Raw genomic sequence first — 23,424 nt, forward strand, 5'->3', positions numbered from 1 at the left:
ATAAAATGTGGTATGCAGGATTTTGTCCTTCTTAAATAGAATAGGAATTGGTCTTGGTAACGTTTTGTCAATTGAAAAGAAATACCACTATTCCACTGCTCTATCTTTGTTGCCATCCAAAATCTGACACTTTGCTCCTTTCTATACTTCAACATTTTACACAGTGTTCCACAATCTGACAGCTCTGTTTTCCGATCGCATTTACAGTAAGAAATATCTGCTGCACTCCCTGTACTTCCCAACACAAGTGTGAATCCTGAACGTTCGACATCTCAGCACTAAGCGTTTCTGTCATATTATTTTTACCTCTCCGCTCCCTCTCCGCGCATTAAACATTAACATAATAGGCCCAATGAAAGAAGAAGGAGCAGCTTTTCCGGGGAGGGCACAGCTCAAGTCGGAGGAGCTGCTAAGAGGATTGGTCAGATTGGATACAGAGGGAATAAGGGGAGCTTGGCATATCCCCCCAAGCACACTTCCACTACTTACACCTCAGATAGAAACCCGAGATTTGGTGCTTATTTCTGGTCGCAAACCCCTCTAAACCCCCCCCTCTCTCTCTTTCTCCATTGCCTTAAATCCAAACACGTCTGAAAACACTATCGCGCACAACAGGAAAAGCATTCGGATTACCAAGTTGCATCCCTAATGTCTAACTTTGAAATACCTGGGAGCGATCATTAGTAATCTATTAAAACCAGGCTGGAAATGGTTAGACACGAGAACCGCGGAGCTAAAGGAGGAGGCTGCTAGTGCGTTTTTAGGCCCCCTCCGCTCGGGTTAATGGCACACGGAGCCAGACGGACCCGCCGTGCAATCACCTCGCTCACAACATATTTGCATTTGAGCTGCTACCTTGCTTTTGTTACTGGGTTTAGCTACGCTTAATCCAAAGTATACAGAAATATGTGCTACGTGTTTAATTTCTCCAATCCATTTAAGGCTGTGGGGTGGCTCATGCGGAAGAGCAACTGTCTTATATTAGAAAACTTGGTGATTTGAGCCCTCATCTGCCTGGCTGATGTTGTGCCTTTGGGCCAGACGCTTCACCTAAATTTCCTGGGTATGACTGCGGTGTGTGTTATCAGATGGACCATCGACGCAGAGGGGAAGCCACATCTGTTTGTCAGGCCCAGGCATCTGTTGCTAGAAGTGGCAAGGAAAAAGGCTAATGATAGTATAAATATAATGTGATGGGAAATATTAATTGCAATCGTAAAAACTTGGTAGCGAGACCTCTACAAAAGCGTGTAGAGGAATGCAAATATATATACATGGGCATAAACATGTGGAATAATGTCTAAAAAGCTCTTGTAAAGAATATGTACTGTGAAATGTATTTTGATATATTACAAATCTAATCTCTTGTTCAACATTTGTCTGAAATATAACAGCAATTCCCCTAAACATTCAACCACTGAGAACTATAATCTTTAAGTGAGCATTCAGCCATTTTACTCCTATCTGTGCCTTATTGTACAGCACCAGTGTTTGTGAGTACGTTTTCCAGTCTTCTAGAGTAAATAAACTTGATGTCTATTTGTGTCTTGTGTGTACAGTGTGTGTGTGTGTGCGTGTGTGTGTGTGCTCTCCGGAGGGGCCTGTCCGGTGTGTCACTGCGGCCCGGGCTCCCTGTGGGTCTAACCAGTATTGACAAAGCCATCAGAGGCGGTGATGCATGGTGCCCCCCCCTCCGCACCTCCACCCTCCCCTTCCCTGGTGGCTCCCTGACATGCTGTCACCTTGGTAACTGCTGCTGAAGCTGGCGGGAGGTGGTGGGGGGTCCTGCTGGGATGCCTGACCCGAGCTGGGACAGAGCCTCTGCTGCTGCTGCGGTGGTGGAGGTGGTGGTGAGGGAGCGAGTCGCCCCTGTCCCATTGATCCATCTGCTGCGGGGAGGGGACGTGGGGGGGTGTCAGCAATCCGGGACATTCAGGACACTGGGCAGCACACACGGGTTAGCAAGAAATACAGCACATGCAGCATAATGAAATTTACCATAGATAATTAAAGCCGCATTATGTAACTTTTCTAGTGAGAGGTGCAGCACAAACGCCAAAGATGTTATTGCTCACTATGGAGATGTTATTGCTTTGCCTGAAATGATTCACAGCATGGCAACTTATCATTGGAGGCAAGTAGATGACGTCACCAGGCAAACTTACAGGTCAGATCTGTGGAGAGGTTGTCCCGGAAATTGTCCTCTGGATTTGACCCATCCTTCAACGCCAGGAGTGCAGTGCTCAGGGACCAATCTCCAGATCTTGAGTTTAGTCTGGACTGCCTTAGCTGGAGGATTTGACCTGTTTTGCATGTTATGGGTTGATGGTGGGGAACTAGAATGCTCAGAGGAAACTCACCCAGACACAGAGAGAAACATACAAACTCAGCACAGAAAGGCCCTTGTGACTTGAGGATCAAACACAGAACCTTCTTGTAGCGAGGCAAAAGTGTTAACCACTCAGCCACCATGCCACCTGAGCAGAGTTGAACGTGCTCACAGCAGCAATTCATGTTTTTCAAGGCATCTAAAACACCTGTAATTAACATACACAAGGTAGATTGTGTAATGCTTTACTGTGGAGCATTATCCTTGGAGATAAGCAGTTGACAGACCCTTCACCAGAAACGTTTCAGCACACCTTTAGGTAGGTATTAATTAGTTAGTAAGCCCTTGGATATTGTCCCCCAGTTTGAGTCTTTGGTTGAAATTAATTGCAATACTCTCTTCATATATAGTTACTGCTCTTACACAAATGTATGAACAAAACGTGTGAATATAGAAATCAGTCACCTCCTCTTAAAATAAAACTAGGCCAGACAGATAAATGATATAAGAAAAAGACAGTTCTCCCTCTTCTTTACGCCATCTGTCCAAACTCATGTCTTACTATCCGAAGAACAAGACTTGGCACGGTTTGTCTCTTCTTTACCAAATGTAAGATGTATAAAGTTATTGAGCTCTATAAAGGTTTTGTTTAAGAAGTACACCCTCTGTGTGATGTGTACTCCTGAACACAAAGTACTGGCACAGCATCGGAGAATCTTCTACTTTTGGAGGTTACAAGTCACCGTTGGCGTAGAGTGAATCTCCTCTCTCTCTCTTTGATTCTTGGCAGCGTTGGCACGGCTGGGCTGGCTGAGAGGCAGTGGGCGTCCAGTTCTTTGAATCGCTCGCCGGCTTTTTGACACTTTGGCCGCGGAAATGTTTGAGCGTGAGCAGCAAGACGTGAGCCTGGGCGGACGCGTGGGGATGCCGGTTCAATTCTGAGTCTGAGGAAGATCAAGAAGTTTTGCTATAGGCTGTCTGTTAAGGATCAAGAAGAATATTGCAGGTTGGAGGAGAGTCTGGATAACTTATAGATTACTCATATAAATGCACAATAGACTAATCCACTTGCTAGCTGTAGTCCTGACTCTACCAAGCAGTAGGGCTGAGGTCGAAAAGAAATGATTTTTCAACTAAAGACATGCCCGGTGCATCACTTGACTGACTAAAGGAAGGTGTGATACAAAATTAAGATCTAAAAAAAATACAATGTTACAGTAAACAGCATCTTCATAAGTGAAAAGGCAGATTAAACTGTCCAGACACTACAAAACTCCAGCTAACTCACTCCATGCATCCTCCATTCAGTAGTTCAATTAATTCCTTATAGTCTTGACAAAATAATTAGTCAGTAAAAAACGAACCCCGGCCCAGGTGCAGACCAAACCAACTGAGGCTGCACTCGAGTTTCAAAGAGGCACAAACATAATACACTTCCATTAAGTGGTATTATTTTAGGCAGCTGATATAAGGGTGCAAACATTTTTAAATGAGGTTGCAATGGACTCTTTTGCACCAGCCCTACTCTGCAACACTGACAGATGGGTCAAATGATCCATCAGCAGATACAACACATTTATTAGTAAAGTAAACTGGTAGAATTAAGGCAAAGTCAAGTTCAAAAGAGCTCAAAGGAAGTTGTTTGAAATATATGTTGGGTTGTCTAATGTTCTCAAAAATAAAACATAAATCATCGGCTGTTTACTTCCATTACGTCATCTGTATGTCATACCTTGTCACTGTGTGTGTGGTGTGTGGGGTGTGTGCTGTGTGTACCATGTGATGGATGGTGTGTGAATTGGTTGGAAGAGAAAATAAACAAAAGACTTTCAGTGGCAAGTATAATTTACTACAAAAATCTGTACTTTAGTTGGGGTGACTGATAGGTGTGCAGCTAAGGCATAACTTTATCTCTATATTTTATTGAATCATTATTTTATATCAATTAACTATAAGCCAAAGAAACAGTCCGATTAGATGTAGCCTAGTTGTTGAAATCTACCTTGGAGAGCTGTTTTTGAGCTTTTCTCTTAATGTAACTTAAACCTACATCTCACGTCACAATAATGTATTCAACCCATATTACACCTTTTCCTTGTAATTTTTATACCTCCCCAAATCTGTGCTTTTGCAAAATTCTGATTACCAAACGTGGCACTAATGACAGTTCCACATAATAATATTTCCCCCCTGCACTTGTGAAACCCAAATCACGCACATTCTTCTTGTACCTACCGTTTAAATGTCAACTTGAAGCTGGAATGATTAGGGGCCCAATCAGTGCCTGGTCCCACCCACGGGTGCGATTGTACTCCGCTCCGCACTCCAGATCTGTCTCCTGTGTGTCATACAAATAAACAGCACAAGACCAAGTGAAAGATCGCTAACTAGCTTCCTGGTTACCGTGGCGACCGGTGAAGCGGAGCCGGGCCTCCTTTTATCCCGGGATCAAGAATGTGTTGTAGTTGAAGCCACTGTAGACTGTATAGAGAAACATGGAGAGGGCATTGGTTTTTAAATATTACACATAACTGAATACATAGATATGTTAAACTATATAGGCTACTTACATAACGTCTTTGCCTGTATTTTTCCCTAAACAGAGTGATAAAGTGGCCGTGCAAAAAAGGGCAAAGAAGTACCTGCTGTTGTGGAGACACTGGGGATGGGAGATAAAATTGAGCATAAAAGAAAATGTCTCTTTTGTCCATGTGTTTACATTTGGATAAGACAAAAAAGGGTTAAGTGCTGATGAGGTAAACCTCTTGAGAAGATATAGTTCCAAAAAAGCAATGCAACAATAAAAACATAAAAATAAAAATAAATCTATAATTATTTACCTACAAAGTATGACAATATCTCATCTTGTCTCATTCTTGAGGACCTAATCTCGTCTTTCAAACCACCCCTAGGGGATACACTCGGGAAACATCCATCGTTCCATTTTGTTTTCAAGATGGCAGAATTGAACTAATTTTAATGCACTTATGGAAAGCACTTTGGTTCAGTTGTTATTGTTGTAAAGTGTCATACAAATAAAGTTTAATTGAATTGAATAGCCTACATAATGAGATAATGCTTTTATAGTTAACTTACCTGTGCCAAAATGTGTCTTCTTCTTCTTACTCCTTGTTACTATGAGGAAAATGTGTTTAATAAAGACAGAAAATCTAATATGTTTTGCATTTTACCTTATATTCCTCAACACCATACCACCCCTACTTAAAAAAAAAAGTTTTCCTTTAAGAGCTGAAAAGGCCTAACATTTTATTACAGACTAAAACAATAGCTTAAAACATAAAAGAACCGTCCTTAATCTTTAAAAGAAGACCCAATTAAAAGTTAAAAAGTTAATCCAGTCTGAAGCCAGCTTAAATGTCATGTTTTGTAAATGAAACCAGATGATTTTGCAAGATAGTGTTAATGAATACTGGACTGTACCTTGGACGACCACGGGGTGTCGCTGCAAGGCCGGAGAAGCTCAGAGACACGTCCCACATCGACACGAGTGATGGGTCTGTGGAGAATTATGTAAAGTGTATGCGTAATGATACATGGAGTTTATGTTTACAACGCAACAGCTGATTTTAAATGCAGTGAGTGTGGCATTTACAAGGGCCATGCTACTGGGTTATTAGACCTAGCTTTGACGTTTTGAGAAGTTTAGGCCTAACCAGTGTAAAATATGGGAACAAAGTATGAATATAATGGGCCTGTGTCTTTAAAATATGCTTAAATATTGTTTAAAAAATAATAAAATAAATAAATGAAATGTAAGCTTATGAAAACATGTCATTGGGGAGGTCTACTGTTTATATAAGACAAATTGATTTAATTCTGTTGAGACGAAAGTGCGCATTAAAAACAACAGTTAGCCTATACAATCTATACAGACTATGTTTATGTATTACTATAGGCCTATTTGGTATGTAGCATATGTGGCTATTAATGTTTATCGGCCTACAGGTCCCATAGAGCTATTAAATAAATTCTGAGGCCTAATTTGCATAATGTCAAACCTTCATAAAAGCTAAATACACCACAACAATTCTCAAAACTGCAAATAGGCTAATCAAATGTAGCTTATCTAGCCTCCTCGCACCTGAACTAGCATAAACGTTAGCTAATAAACGTTTTAGCCTACACTTACCTTAGCTTTTCATGACGACGTTCAAACTTGACTTATCAATCATTTTCACGTCTTTTAATGCAATATTTCTGTTTATTTGACGACTTTTGATACGTGTGTAATACTCACCAGACAAAAGTGCTACTTAGCTACTTTGAAACCATACTTTGTACACCATGCGGGGCAAAACCTCATAGACTTACACAGGCGTAGAATTTCAACGTTTGGGCTGGAAAAAATGTGTTCTTCGTGAGCTGTTGCAACATGTTAAGTCAAATAATGTAGTTTAGGGTAATTTATTGTGCCATACTGGTTTACACGTTATGTTATAAACCCATAAAATCAAGTTTATTGTATTAAAGTATTTAATTCCCTCGTGTCCTGGCCAAACCGTGATGGTGAGCGCGCGCCATAGAAGTTCTAGAAGATTCCAGACCTCGTGCAGGCTAAATTATCTCAACGTTTTTCTAACTGTACATTTCAGGATTAAACCAGGACCTTTCCAGTCTAAACCACAAATAAACCATGTCCAAATAGGTCAAACAAGGACTAAACCAGGCTACCATATATCTTTCATTATAGTGCATTGGTAATTTCTTTGATTAAATAAACTTTTTTTTTTTACTTTTCTTTTTTTTGTTTTAAGCATCAAAAGTAATACTTGAGGGCTCTAAACTTCTGCCAAAAATATGATAAATAAAAATAAAAAACAATACTCTTTCTTCATAAATCCCTTTCAAGTTACAATCTTGCCCCACGACAGAACCTTACGGTGCATTATAAAATTACACACCTGTATTTTGGCTATTTTCCACCTCAAAACTGTGTAATTAAACAAAAAAATATATTAGAAAAATGAAACCTTCCCCATATAGTGAAAATGTTGCTTGGTTAATCCTATTTTGTCAACTGAATTCACCATGTAAAAAAAAATAAATAAAAAAAATATATATTATAGCCTATAATAATAATAATAATAATAATAATAATAATAATAATAATAATAATAATAATAATAATAATACACATTTTGGCTCATGACAATAAAATAAATCACCACCTTTCCCCATTTCCATGCCACGATAATGAAGTGAACTGAGGTGAACGTCATAAACTCCATATAATAATGACAATATGCGTAACGTAAGACACGTGATCAGTGTGAAGCAATCCTACTATACTTACTGTAAAATAACTGTCATCAGAAGGCAGCAGACGCATGCAGACACCGTATCTCGCCTGAGCCTCCTTGCCTCTCCTTCCTTCAGTTTTTTCTTTCTCTCTTTCTTTGCGCTGCTCACATAAATCCATGAGGACGTGGAAAAAGGAAGGCTCCCCGCGGAGAAGAGCTCAGAAATAATCCATATTCATGCGCTCGACACGTGGAGTAAATACAGTATGAGGACAGGAGCCTGGGAGAGGCATGCGTAAAGGTGACCACAACAACGCACATGTTCCAATTGTACTATGACATAAATAAATATAGCCTACATTATTTATTTAACATGTTTGGGATATCTGTTGGATGTGGCTTGATGTGCATTTGTCATCTACCCATAAATGCGTATCCATAGCCAAAAAACGAAAGTATAAAAGTTCAATGTTTAGCTTAAAACTGTTTTTTTTTTTACTGTGCAATTGAACGCAACATTTGGAAACGCATATTAAACTGCATATACTCCTGAATTTACGTTGTTACGCCAAAGATATGGGTATTTACATGTTTTTTACCCTGTTTAAATATGCACTGAACTAAAAAGATTAACTGGTAAGAATAAAAAAGCAAAAACATTTGATTTTTACGCACGGAAACGCATTACGCACACTTTGTTTTTTCTTAAGCGGATGTGTAAAGCAATTTTAGGTGATTAGAGGTCATTCTAATAGGTTACGCGCCCCAGTTTTGACAGTGCGGAGTGATTGATGAACGATGATCCAGCCAGTATAACATGTGCTGGGTTCAACATGCTTAGAAATTCGCGTGGACTTTCAAAAGCGAGCTAGGATAACGTGCAAGTGAAATATACACGCGAACCCACATATCTATGGAACTGCAAAGAAGTGCTCCAAGGCCTGAACGCAGCTCTGAGCAGGCCTGGCGTGCGTCATGCTGCTGCCAACACGGTTTTGAAGAGCCATGAAAAAGGCAAAGCTGTCGGAGAATAGGCGGATCAAAACCCATTATGAGATTTAAACTCTTTTTGTGCAGCTAAAATCTCTTCTTAGATTGGGATATTTCTGCACACGGGCTGTTGGCACACTGAGGGATGTTTTTTGGAGATGGGTATATGTGCAGGCACGGTAAAGCGCGCAGGTCTGGATGGGATTTGTTCGAGTTAACTTGGTAGCAGCGAGGGGAAAGCTGGAGCGCGGTGAAGGTCTTGTGCGTCGGGGAGCGTAGCGGGCTTATCATGTGACTGCTGCTACAGAGAGGAGCGCTGGAGCTGCATGCATAATGAGCCCGTGTCAAGGTAGGCAAGGCAAGGTAGACTGTAACAGCAGCACGTCCTCCCTCTGCTATTTTTACCCGAGTGAAATGAAACCCACAGTCCCTGTGTATACTATGGCATGTGCGCGCAATTATTGGAAACGTTTAAGAGTATTAACGGATATCAATGTGCGCAAACTGTTAGGGGACGTGACCTACCTTTCTAAATGCTTCTATACAAGTATCTAATGTCAGTATCTATGTTTCTATCTATTTTAATAAAGTAATTATATGTTGATACTGTTTAAAATAGAATTAGCCTGGACCCACTTTGTTGGTGCGGTTTTACGCGTAATACATTTATTACTGTTAAACTGTAAATATTACTTGCAATTACCATTTCAGACTCTCTTCTTATTAGGGAGGGGGTTAAAAACGTGATATAGAGTTTATTTTTCACTTTTGTGACAGTGAAACCTACTTAAATAATGATTGTAAACATACCCTTCTTTTGCGTAAAAGCTGTTTTGGACAATGAGCTCGTACAAATTGCTGGTTTTATTATAACATATTATGTTCTTATAATAAATACTTTAAACTTAAGGCCAGTTGCTGTGACGTGCAGTTCAGGCGCCACAGCGCGTTGTGTTTGTCAGAAATCTAAGCTCGCTGTTACTCTAGAGTTTAGGCTGGAGCCAACCAGAGCCACTCTGAACATCTGACACTACATGAGAGTGTGTGGCTGCCACTTTCACTAATGGAGACAAAGAAAAATGATGCCTACTTCTCTATAACATTCAAATCGTTGCTAAGCAACTAGTATGGGAAATCATCCGCGAAATTCAAATCCAGCAGCGAGAAGACACGTTTTGTGAGTTTTGCTGAATAGGCGTAAGACGACTCAAAGAGAAAGAAAGTTTGAAGCCGTGAAGATTTCATGGCTTTAACGTGAAGAGAAGAGGCCTGCTGTAATGCCCATTATAACACTGCTCACAAAGCATGAGCAGAGAGAGTGGAGCCTCAGACACACTACAGAGATGTGAGCTGTGGTTTAAGAGAGCACTCCTGATATGAATCATGTCAACAGCGCTTCACCGTTCATCTGCAGCAAAGTGCACAAGAGACACAATCAATAAACGCGAGTGACCCAGTGCCCCGCGCTCCAGCGGCTGTCAGCGCTCTCTCACCCCGCCACACAGAGCAGCAGACGGGTCACAGCAGCACTCACACCGGGCTCCACAAACAGCAGCCTGCGAGGGCCCACAGTCACATACATTATATCACTTTTATTTCATTTGCGTTTGTTTACATCACTGGCACTGGAGGAGAATGAATTTTCTGTGATTTTCTAAATCTTGGCCTGGAAATACATTCTTTATCGTTCCATTATGAAGGTAAGGCCTGAATATGTGCCAGATGTAAACAAACAGTCGCCGCACTAACTCCAGGCCTGTCTCGTGCATTTTAGACACATTTGTTTTGTACGTGGACATAAAAATACATTATTATAACAGTCTGTGGATCATATTTACGCATTTTACCACACAATTCGCTTGACCAAAGGAAAACAATTCACAAGTTGTTTTATACATTAGTAAACCAACGCTGCACAGCTTTTCTGAGCCTGTGTTTTACATTCATCATAGAGGGCATTATGGGCGCGCGCCTGGGACTAAATACTCCTCCATTTTCTTACGTCTAGAGCAGCTGCAGCTTTACGCACACAAACCCAACTCCAAGCAAAAGCACAGGGACAATAGTGATGATGGCAAAAGACAGACATACGTGCGTCATTTCAGTCTAACAAATTTATTGTCTCAATCAGCTCGTACGGAACCACTACTGAAAATTAAATTACAATCAAATGATCACATCAAAATATAGCCTTATCACCTAGAACAACGGTCAGCTTACGATGAATTGTGCTCCTTTTAGAAAACAACTGAAGGGCGACAAGAGGAAAATATAATAATAATAATATAATAATAATATAATAATAATAATAATAATAACTCAAATTATTCAAATTGAAGGAAAAAAAAGAAAAAGCATCTTACACAACAAGTTCCTGGGAGAGAGAAAAAATAAATTACCATATTCCGAATAAAATATTAAAACAAGTCATTCTGGTGAAAAATAGAACGTAAATATAACTCAGACCAGAATCTGATCTAGTGTTCTCTATTGCCGGCTTTACACAGTTTTGTTTATTAAAACCTACCAAAGAATACTGCTTAGAAAGGGCAGCATTATAGTGTATCCACAGCACCCACCCAGTCACACTTGGCAACACATTTTCAGAAATAAGTGCAGCTAGTCTTTTCAAATGTCTTATGCTCTATTTGTTGAAAAAGGCAGGAAAATTCCACTCACGGTGTCAAAGTCTTTTAAATAATAATTATCAAAAAACAAGAGCGAAAGGGGGTGATCTTTGAGATCAGGCGGGACAGTCCTGGTTGGTCCTGGCTCTTTCCTCTCTCTGGGGCTCAGGGACAGAAAAAACAAAAACAAAATGCTAATCCTTGTTGGGAACGCGTGTGTGAGGGACAAGCAGGAGCTACATGTCCTCCTCTGAAAAAAGCAAAGAGCTGAAACATGGAAGCGTCCGGATGTCTTCCTCTCCCCCCGGTCAGTGTCCACTCGCTGCGGGCAGGGGCGCACAGTCCCGAACCCCTTCTACAAATACAAAAGCCTGCTCCTTTGTTTAAACACACACATGAGGAGGGATCATCGGAACAGGGAGAAGAGAAGAAGCACAACACTGGGGTTCCTTAATGCGCCAAAATTACCTGGTGGAATGAACTTGTGGTAGTCACCCTCTGGTCGCTCGCCTCACTTGCATCTTTTAAGTAATCTACTAAAAAATGCCCCTGAAAGAAAAAAGCAGAAGGTACCTTTTAGGTTAAGACATTTGAGGGCCTGAAGAAGGTGCGTGTTTGGGGTGTTGGGAGGAAAAGGGGAAGGTAGTTTTTTTGTCTTTGTCATTTTTCTGGTGAAAAATATAACACATTTGCAGTCATAATCCCTCACAATCACAGTATCAAAAAATTTGGCTATGAGGCCGATAGTCTTATATAAAATAGTATCTGTGCTGTTCTATGTCTCACTGAACATTCTTTTGCAGTCCATGGAGGGGGGCGGTGTTTCTGCACTCACATTGCCGACCTGAGAGTACACATCCTCCGGTGTCTGCGCTCCCACTCCCGGGGGCGTCATCCGCTTCTCCTTCTGCCTCCTGTTGCAAAACCACACTCGGACCACCTCCTTTTCCAGCTGCAGGTTGTCGGCCAGTGAGCTGATCTCCTGCGCGGAGGGTTTGGGACACTTGAGGAAGTGGCTCTCCAGAGCCCCTTTGACGCTCACCTCGATGGACGTGCGCTTCTTCCTCTTGCGGCCCTGCGCCGCGATCTTGTCGATGCTGGTGGGGCTGCCCGTGGACGAGTCGGCCTCCTCCAGCCACTTGTTCAGCAGAGGCTTGAGCTTGCACATGTTCTTGAAGCTGAGCTGCAGCGCCTCGAACCTGCAGATGGTGGTCTGAGAGAATACGTTCCCGTAGAGCGTGCCCAGCGCGAGCCCTACATCCGCCTGCGTGAAGCCCAGCTTGATCCTCCGCTGCTTGAACTGTTTGGCGAACTGCTCCAGGTCGTCCGACGTCGGCGTGTCGTCGTCCGAGTGCGGCTCGTGGCTGTTGTGGCCGTGGTGCGCGTGGTGCGCGTGCTGGTGGTGGTGGTGATGATGGTGCGCGTGCTCCAGGTCCGGGGTGTCCCCGCGCACTAAGCCCGGGTGCACGAGGCTCTGGCTGCCCGGGCTCAACATGCCGTTCACAGTGAAGCCCCCCGGCTGTGAGTAAATGAGCGACTGCTGCTGCTGCTGCCCGCCGGAGATGGAGTTAATGTGCGCGGCTGTGGTGCTGCCCCACGCCCCGGCGTGTGTCTGGTGAGGGGCGAGGTGCGGCGGCCTGTGGTGCAGCGCGGTGCCCGTGTGCAGGTCGTCTCTGCTGGAGCCCTTCACGTCCTGCTGCTGCGGGCTGCCCGTCATCCCCACGGGACTGGACGACCAGGGAGAGCCCGCCTCGGCAGCGGCCACCGCGGCAGCCGCTGCCGCTGCGGCGGCGTGCGGCAGAGAAGTCACCCATTGGTGGGCATGGCTCAGCATGTGTCCTCCGTTACTCGCGGCCATAGCGCCCTGCATAAAGTCACTCTGCACCATCTTGACTGAGGGGTCCCCCCTGTAGCCCCCAGAGCCCGAAGTAACCGCAGCGCTGCCCGGCTGCATGCCCCCTCCTCCCGAGTCAGAGTGCACGATGGATCCGGATGATAAGATGCTATTGCTGGGCAGATAAGGATTGGAAGCCGCGGTGGCCATTCCGTCAACCCTTATGAATATGTTTGTGGATAACCCCCCTCCCTTTTACAGTCACTTGTTTGGAGCAGGCGAATTGTATCTCATGAATTATTCAACTTTCAAAGTGAGGGGAGCTTTTGGCGAGTCTCATGGACGCGCGTAAAAACGCCAAACTTCAGATGGTGCGAGGAGCAGCTGGTACGGTCCGCGCATTTACAACATGATCCACTTTAATTCCACCTTAGAAGCCCTTTGAAGCCATGTGCAGTCCAGGCACAAAGTTTTCAGATGGGGACCATTCACATTCAAAACGAACAGAAAAATAGCGCTGTCCCAAACAAACTTTTGCTCGTAATAAAAAAGGCAAATCTCCGTGAGTTGTCCTTAGTCCAGGCGCGCGGCTGCGGCAGTGTCCGCTGTTTGTAATTGAGTCTCGGCTGAGTCTTTCTTCTCGCGTGTGAGCCGTGGAGCTCTTTGTTCTGTTTTGATGTGTATAAACCTGCCAAACCACAAACTCCCGCTCAAGTACAGCCCGTGGAACGGCGCGGCGCTGCCCGCAGCCTCTGCTCTCATTCGCTTGTTCTCCCGTGCTCTCTCTCTCTCGTGCTCTCTCTCCCTCACGGCGCAAAGGCCCCGCCCACAACACAGCGCACCGACGTGCCCGTGCGCTCCTGGTGCGTGCGTGCGCAATGATTGGCTGCCACCCTCGTGATTGACAGCTGAGGCTCGGGGCAGCGCGAGCCCTCCTTCGGCTGTTCCGATTGGCTGCTTTTTAATTGCAGCCCAAACAAAACGGGCTCGTAGTAAATATAGAGAGATACAGAGGGGAGAGAGCGCTGACCTCCGCCCGGGCACTGCGCGCTACATGCCGCGGAATCGACTCTGCACAAACACATCCAGGGTTCGTTTTCATTTTAGTGGTTACTCTGACAAAGTGCCACAGGACAGGTCTATCACACCACGTGCTCAGAGAACACATATCTGAGAGCTCAACTATTCCAAACTCATCACTCATTTTATACGGCGGGCTCACAGTCCAGTGTTGTGTAAACAGGTTCCACTGGCATCACTCCAGTCCTGTGTCAGGGCATCACTGTGCGGAACTCCTGGAGTGTTTGTGCTCCCTCCGCGCGCGTATGAAATGACATAATAAGAATATGTAGGCGCTGATGTGCTCCTTATAACCTGATTGTGTAATAGAATGCTGCATTAACAGGCCGCGCTCCCTCAGGGCTGAAGCACGAGCGCCATGAACGGGACTAAACGCGGGCGCTTTATCTCGCCACGGTCACCCCCGTGTGCGTGATGGGGACAGTTAGGAGCTGTTTTGGCCTGGTTTGGCCTGGCTCGGGCTGACAGGGGAGCTGAGGAAAAGCAGCCCCAAAACAAGGTCAGAGTGAGCGGTCCTGAGGGGCTGAGCTGAGACGGGAGGAGGACCGGCGCAGGAGAGAGGGGAGCCAAAGAAGGGTGAATAGACGCTTTGTTGTGATGTGGGGGACCCCGGAGTCTATGGACGCACCCATGGGTGATAACAGGCTCCCAAAGCAAGACAGGTTTGGAGGAATGACATAAGAGGTTCAGAAAAGGTTTTACTGAGAAGGTGGTGGGAAAAAACACTTTTATAGTGAACCGTGTTCCTTCAAGTATTACACCATCATATTATAGTATACAGCGAAAGAAATACTGAAATATTAAAGTCATGGTTAGCTACTTATATATTTATTTTCGGATGGCAGTAAGCTCAAAGTAAAACACTTTTGTAATATTAATTAAAATTGGAAAGTTACAAAAAAATAAGCCAAACTATTTTTAGCATTTAAGTCATTCAAAACTGGACAGGTTTTACGCACGGAGCAAATTATGGATTTTTCAGTGTATTCCTCAAGATATAGGTTATTATCCAGATTGAATTAATTATATGTTAAAAAATACTAATAATAAGAATTAATTTTCAAGATTTCAAAATGTAAAATAGTGATAAGTTTGATAAAAATGCGAGATAATTAGGTGGCGATTGAGGACCTAGATGTCAAATGCGTAATAAATGTAAATAATTAGCCAAAAATACCAAAAAAAAAACAAAAGTGTCAAATGTCATTCTTGTTCATGTCATGATCTTAAAGGGTTAACCATTGTGGCCGCAATGACAGATCCCACTTAAGTCCTTTAATTTATACCAATTCCCAATAAGGATCAATATAAATCTATACACCTCTCCTCACGTCCCTATGGATTCAATCTGGCCCCTGCTCCTGCTTCTGTTTACACTGGCCAGTCCTGTAAACCAGGGGCCCCTCTGTTCATTAATATACAGTGAGAATTTATATCTAAAAACTCCTAAAAATGTGACTTCTCCATTGGGGCCACCGTAGACTGTCAAATGCCACAAATACCCACACTACTTGGAATGCAGAGCCGTGCGTAAAAACTCCACTCTTGAAATATGTTTATTACGTATTTGCTTATTATAAAAGGTCCCAACGTTCCATGCTGTGTGGGGGAGTTCATTTATTTTGAAAGAAGGAAAAAAAAAAGTAAGGGGAGAGAGGAGAGGGAAAAAAATCATCCCCAAGTATAACAAGAGACGAACAGTTAGTGCTGATTTTCATTTGCATAAATTTTCATAAATTTTAGTGAAAATAATAGCGGGAGTCGAGGAGTGCTCCTGCTCAGTAGAGGCAGAGGAAAGAAAATCTTAGGGCGCAGCGGATGGTATAGGAAAAGAGACCGGGGCTGAGGCGGAGGCAAACCCGGGTACAGTGAAGCTATTTCGGCCACTTTGGACACGAGGTAAGCCCCTTTCCAACGTGGTATTTCTGCTTGGTTTTACGCGCAACTGTCATTCGCTTTAATCGCTAATCTTGGTCACGTCGCGTAATGTATTCCAACCTAAACCAACCCCAAACGCGTTTCTGCCTTCACATTTCTTTCATTTTTCGACCATTTACGCGCAGATGCCGGATAAGCCGTGCGACCACCGAAGAAAAGCGCAATCAATCACGTTTTAAAGCGAGGAGAGGAGAGGAGGAAGAGGAGGAGAGCGCGGAGGAGAGGAGAGCAGAGGAGGAAGGCAGGCGATAGAGGTGGTGAGGGGGGATAGCCTAGTGAAAAACCCCCACTCGGTTTAAATCCTCTTGAGAAACTCGCTGGATACGAAATCGTTTTACACAAATACAACAGTTTGTTTAAAGTTTACGCGCAAGGAAGACATTACGCGCGTAAAGATTTAGTTTTGGATACGGCGAAAACGTGATTCTAAGTGATAAATGCGTGCGTAAAAGTTGTTTTAAAAGTACAGGGAAGGATTTTTTGAAGCAGCTCCTCTCCACAGCTCTTGTTTTTCTCACGCGGTGGTTGGTTTCATTGATGCCGGGGGAGTGCATTGCTGAGCTGCGCGCCCGGGTCGTCATGGTGAGCCCCGTATAAAAAAAAGGGGGGAACACTAGGCGCATTAAGCTGTATGTTTGTGCACTGGAGGAGAGATAAAAAGCGATGGTAGAAGCAGTAGCAGCGGTGCTGTGTGGGGGGGTGGGACGCGGAGGAGGAAAATAGTGCCATAGATTGATATCGGTTAAGCGTAAAATAAAAGTTACGCACGGGGTTGTTGGTGAGATATTTTGGACACGTTTTGGGGGTTTGGCAATGTCGTGAGCCGCCAGGTGTCGCGCTGCCTCGTGTCACGTTTTTCACTTCACACACAGACTGTAACCCCTTTAAACGAGCTGCGTAAAAGTCTATGCGTTTCTATAAGAGATGGTAATTCTATGTGTGTTACTACCAGTGTTTTTTAAGTTGCTTCTAACCAGGGTTTGACCGGGTTAATCCTGGTTTAGACACATTTTATCCTGGTTTAGACTTGGTTTGGTCATATAGGCTTAGTTTAGACCTGGTTTGGAAGTGGTTTGGCCCTGGTTTAGTTCCAGTTTAGACCTGGTTTAGTCTTGGTTTAGACCTGGTTTAGACCTGGTTTAGTCCTATTTTGGATCTGGTTTAGTCCTACTTTTGACCTGATTTAGTCCCACTTTTGACCTGGTTTAATCTTGGTTTAGTCCTAAATCAGACCTTTTTTAGTCCTAGATTAGACCTGGTTTAGTCCTGGTTTGGCCATGATTTAGTTTTAGTTTAGACCTGGTTTAGTCCTGGTTCAGTCCTGCTTTAGTCATAAATTAGACCTGGTTTAGTCCTGGTTTGGCCATGATTTAGTTTTAGTTTAGACCTGGTTTAGTCCTGGTTTACTTCTAGATTAAACCTTTTTTTGTCCTGGTTTCGTCCTAGATTAGACCTAGTTTAGTCCTGCTTTGGCCATGATTTAGTTTTAGTTTAGTCCTGATTTAGTCCTGGTTTAGTCCTGGTTTGGCCATGATGATTTGGCACTATGGTTTAGACCTGTTTGCTCCATGTTTAATCTTAGTTTGGACCTGCTTTAGTCCTGGTTTGGCCATGATTTTGTTGTAGTTTAGACTTGGTTTGGCCCTAGTCAAGTCCTGGTTTAGACCTTCATACAGTTTAGACCTGGATTACTCTTGTTCTGGTTATGGTTTAGAGCTTCTCTGGATTTCTCACTGACTTTAGACTGATTTTGTTCTGATTCTTGCAGGGTTCTTCCATCTTGGTCTAGTTCAAGTTCTGGTTTAGTCCTCACACACAAATAACACAACAGGAAGTGACTGGTTCCACATGCACACAGGAAAACATGATATTATTAATTTTTTTTTTTTTTTTCATAGACTTTAGATTTGAATTATTTAAGCATTCTGTCCGTTGTCCCTTAGACCCATTTCTTCTATGAATTCCCTGTAAATGAAGCAGTGCCAGTTTATGCAAATGCTCCAGCCACGTGCGCGCGCAGGCCGTGGGCACGTTCATCTCCCCACCAATTATTCATAAGACGTCAACATTATTTCAGCAACAAAACAGAGAATATGTGTTTTTATCTGATATGGAAATAAACTTTTAAATAGACGTTTATGGACTAATGTGTAAAAGCAAATCAAAAATAGGCTACACATGGCTACATTTAATGAGTGGGGGATGAAGTTTTTTGTTACATCAGTAAAAGTACAGATACAAAGGTAAAAAGTCTATCTATCACGTGAAAAAGTATTTAAGTACCTGCTTCAAAATGCACTTTAAGTAAAACATAAAAGTGTTGTTATTTTGTTCAAGAGTTAAATGCAGCAACATTGGTTAAAATGATACAGATTTTGGTCAACAGTCTCTTAATTTTGATGTATTTATTTAAAATTTTGTGTGTTTATTTTTCTTTGCTCAGAGCCAAAGCTTGAACTCAAAAACTTTAGTCAGGATGATTCCACGAGCATGGACAAATAAATCATATGAAAAGTACTTTATACTTTTTAATCTAGTTCAAAAATGTAGTGGAGTAGAAAGTACAGACACTGCTCTCAAATGCAGTGAAGTAAAAGTAAAAAGTATCCACTGTAAAATGTACTTAAGTAAAGTACAGATGCCAAAAAATTCTACTTAAGTACAGCAGTTTAGTACTTTTACTGTTACCTTCCACCACTGAATTTAATAATCATATATTTAACCCGCATAAACTACTTTTCAATATATTTTCAACATTTAACAGGCGAAATAAGATTGGATGGATACATTTGAAAGCAAAATATTACAAATAACCACAGGGACCTGCATCATTACTTATGCTAATTATTCATTTATATTAACCATAACAATTCCACCATTTTGACATTTCCCCCCAGTTTAAACCATTTGTGTTTTATAATAACACTTAAGACCCTTTCAGTTTGTTATTACACCACCCAGAGCCCTGAGATCAGCTGACCAGCTCCTCCTGCTGTGCCCAAAACCAGACTCAAGACCAGAGGTGACAGAGCCTTGTCTGTGGTAGTGCCCAGACCATGGAACAGCCTCTTTCTGACTGTCAGATCCTGTCAATCGAGACTGAAAACACACCTCTTCTCCCTGGCATTTAACACTAGCTACACAGGTTATATTTTAATGTTATTTTCCTATGTATCGTGTTATTTGTGTATTTATTTCTGTGGACTTTCATGTGAAGCACTTTGGGCAGCTGGACTTGTTTTATCTGCTATATAAATACACTTAAATTGAATTGAATACTAAGCCTAGATAGTCTACGTTTATATAGTCTATGTTTATATATGAGGAACATGACAGGAGTTGTGGAGCTGTGTGTTTTCTAATTCACAATTTTAACACTTTAACACTTATTTGAACCACTTACCATAAGAATATTGACTTTACTGTTCAAAATAAACCCCCAGAAACCTCATGAGATTTGGCACTTCTCTGTTTCCCTATGTATTCCCATTAATAATGCACATGACGCGCCTTTTACGCACGGGGGCCCCTCTCCACGTCCCGCGCCATCCTTCACCGTCCCGCAGCTTCCCGACGTCCTCCAATTACGTTTGATAGTAACACGTAACCTCTTTATTAGAATACAAAGTGCTCACAAATCACGCCGCGTATAACCAGCGCGCGCGTCGCCATAAAGCCGCAGCCATTTAGCGCCCAAATTTACGACCGACCGACCGCCCGACGTGGAGAGCGCGAGGAGGAGGAGGAGGAGGGGGGAGGGCGTGCGTCGAGGTGAGGCGAGGTGCACGTCATGACGTTTAGCACCGGCCACTTACTCGTTTTAATTAGTCGGAGGTTATTTACAGTTTGTTGCCCGTAGTAACCATGTTCAAAATCTCCAACGGAACAGAAATTACGTTTTAACTACATTTTAATGCTGTTTACTTATGAAAAATGGGGAAAAAAAGTGTTTTGATTCATGTTTGTAGGAATAATCTTACACATTTCGGCTTTCAACCTCTCCAGACTTCAAAATATTTAGTCCCACTTTATGACATCATCAGGTGGTAATCCAGAAGTGCTCATTTGTGTTTTGAAGAATACATTATATAACGCCCATCCCCTTTAACGTTTCATATTAAAGGTGCATGCGTATAACTTTTCTGGCTGCGGGGGAACGCCACCTGGTTGTCTCCATGGAGATATGTCTGAAATGTTCCACTGTACGGCTTTATATAGACCTATCTTGCGTTTTCGTTGTTCAAAAAATATCTATGAGCGGGTTCACTTCTCCACAGATGTGACCTGTAACTCGGCGTGGTTGTGTCACCTGAAGGCTACACTGTGGAACATTCCAGACAGAGCAAAACATCTCCATGGATACAAGCAGAAAAGCTACGCAGTGGACCTTTAAAATTCAAAGATAGACCATTCATAGCAATACTGTATAAGTTTTGTCCAAGATTTTCATATTAAATCACGACTTGGCTAATCCCGATGTTTTGTTATAAAGAAATGTCTCAGTCCCAGTCTCTAAAGTCGCCCAAAGTCACCCATGGGTGCTCTAACCTCCACCCAACCCCCACCCACTGACACGTGCGCCGAGCGTGAATTATAAAAGCCACGATCGCGTTAATTAAATGGCTGACACCAAATCCGAGCGTTTAACATCACTTCTCTGTATATGAGACATGAACGAGTTTTGTGATTTCCGACCGGTCCTGAAGTATTAAAGTACAGTACTACACTTAAATACTATACTTCTACTTTGGTTAAGAACATTTTAAAGTAGGATATTACTTTTACATTACATACACACATTTGAGAGCAGTATCTGTACGTTCTAGTCCTTTATGTTTTTGAACAGAAAGTATTAAAGTGAAAGTATTTTGAGACCTGCTGAGAGGGCGGACGGTTTTATTTGTAGCACGTTCATAATTTGAGTGAATACAAATGTAACAACAAGTAAACAAATAAAAACAGTTAGAATAAAAATATCGGTCCAGTTGTTTCCGTTGAGCTGTTATAAAAGCTCAAAATGTGAAAGAAATGCTTCGACTTTTTACTCTTTAAGCGCATTTTTAAACGGGTATTTTTAATACAGGTCATAGTTTTACTCAAGCACTTTTTTAAAACTTTTTTACTCAGGACTAAACCAGGACTAAACCAGGACTGAACCAGGACTAAACCAGGACTAAATCAGAACTAAACCAGGACTAAATCAAGACTAAACCAGGACTAAATCAGAACTAAACCAGGACTAAATCAAGACTAAACCAGGACTAAATCAGAACTAAACCAGGACTAAACCAGGACTAAACCAGGACTAAACCAGGACTAAACCAGGATTGAATCAGGACTAAACCAGGACTGAATCAGGACTAAACCAGGACTAAACCAGGACTAAACCAGGATTAAACCAGGACTAAACCAGGACTGAATCAGGACTGAATCAGGACTAAACCAGGACTAAACCAGGATTAAACCAGGACTAAACCAGGGCTGAATCGGGACTGAATCAGGACTAAACCAGGATTGAACTAAACCAGGACTGAATCAGGACTAAACCAGGACTAAACCAGGACTGAATCAGGACTAAATCAGGACTAAACCAGGACTAAACCAGGATTAAACCAGGACTAAACCAGGACTGAATCAGGACTAAACCAGGATTAAACCAGGACTGAATCAGGACTGAATCAGGACTAAACCAGGATTAAACCAGGACTGAACAAAACTAGGACTGAATCAGGACTAAACCAGGACTAAACAAGAACTAAACCAGGACTAAACCAGAATTAAACCACTAAACCAGGACTAAACCAGGACTAAACCAGTGCATATGTTTTTCATGATTCTCTAATTATTACATTTTTCATTTTGGTTGTTAGTTCAGTGAGTGATTATGTGATGTGACACTGTAGAACGGTTGGATCAGAGGTTCAAATCCCACTCTTCATCCTTGTGTGTATAAATCATGTGTTAATCATGTCTTTACAAAGTGTGTTCCTCTGTGTTTTTAAAGTCCATACTCCTTCACCAGACTCAAATCGCAGCTACTACTTTACGCCTCATTTTGATTCACTGATCTGAAGGTTGTCGGTGCGATTCCAGCTCCCACAGATGAATACTGTTGTTGTGTCCTTGGGCAAGACGCTGTATATGAAGGGGTGAGCATTTCCTTGATATGAAGCGTTTTGAGTGACTTGAAGGTGGAAAAGCGCTATATAAAACTGCGACCATGTGACCACTAGACCTGACAGGGGGTGTGGCCCTTGTTTACATTACGGTTGCTAGGTAACAGTTATGTATGCCACATCCCCTGCCTGTGTCATGTGAACTTATGGGTCTAAAACAGCACCAGACCAGGACTAAACCAAGATAAAAACTAGGTCTAAAGGGCTGAACTAGGAAAAAAAACAACAGACAAACCCAGGAAGAACCAGGACTAAACCAGGTCTAGACGAGGGCCAAGTCCAAACCAGGTCTAAACCAGAACCAAACCAGTACTAATAAGATGGAGATTGGTTTATTTTGTAACGTAGATAGATGCTCGGGATGGTTTTTACTTAAATCAAACTGTGTAAAGTGAAATTTTAGTGGAGCATTCAAGATAACGCAATATTATCACCATGGCAACAAGCAGACGTCAGATTCTCCAGCTGAAAAGTGACACAGTGCACCTTTAAATACATTTTGAACCACTGACAGGTAAATTACAACAGTGGTGAAAGAAGTACTCAGTTTTGTTACAGATACCAGAGGGGGGAAAAAAAAAATCTATTTAAGTAAAAGTAAAGTAAAGAGTAAAAAGTAAAAGTATTTTGCATATATTTTGAGGCTTATAACACTTCAAATTGATTTATTTTTAAAGATTTGTGCTGATTTTTGCTCAGTAGAAACAATTTAATGTCTTTTTTATGTTTTTATTTGTATATATTTTAATTTCTATATATTTGTTTGCTCATTTTATGAACATGGTAAAAATAAACTCTCAGCCTTTTCAGCAGGTCTCAGACAATAATAAAAAATACTCTCAAAAGTATTACAGCTCGTTTACTTATTTATCGTAGAGCAGATCTACCAAAACTCTCCCGTAATGACTCCACAAACACCGGTCTCCGCGCGGCTTTACTCACATATCGACCGGACTTAACAGCTTTTGGGAACAAGACTTTCTATTTGTTCAGATTTCGTTTTTCATTTCGCCCGATCTTTTGTCTCTCCTTCAAACTCCTCCAAAAACGTTATAATAATAAAACAATTTCATTTATTTATTTTTTATTTGTGTATCCAATTTTATCCAGGATTTAGAGTCTTAGCCTCTTGGGAAATAAACAGTTTGATTAATGTAATGCTAGGACAGATTACCCACAATCCTCGGGG

The 23,424-nt window shown here is 42.2% G+C and overlaps 1 protein-coding gene across 1 annotated transcript; it reads right to left on the reverse strand.

Annotated features, from left to right (window-relative positions):
- Positions 1–10,940: 10,940 nt before the first annotated feature.
- On the reverse strand, positions 10,941–13,706 carry pou3f3b (POU class 3 homeobox 3b). Its single transcript, XM_033981516.2, has 2 exons — positions 12,043–13,706; positions 10,941–11,756 (listed from the first exon to the last, which is right to left on the reverse strand). Exons 1-2 carry the CDS (start codon positions 13,249–13,251, stop codon positions 11,658–11,660), a joined length of 1,308 nt encoding a protein of 435 aa, XP_033837407.1. The 5' UTR covers positions 13,252–13,706; the 3' UTR covers positions 10,941–11,657.
- Positions 13,707–23,424: the final 9,718 nt, after the last annotated feature.

The sequence above is a fragment of the Periophthalmus magnuspinnatus genome, chromosome 2 (assembly GCF_009829125.3).
Source record: "Periophthalmus magnuspinnatus isolate fPerMag1 chromosome 2, fPerMag1.2.pri, whole genome shotgun sequence".
NCBI classification, from domain to species: Eukaryota; Metazoa; Chordata; class Actinopteri; order Gobiiformes; family Gobiidae; genus Periophthalmus; species Periophthalmus magnuspinnatus.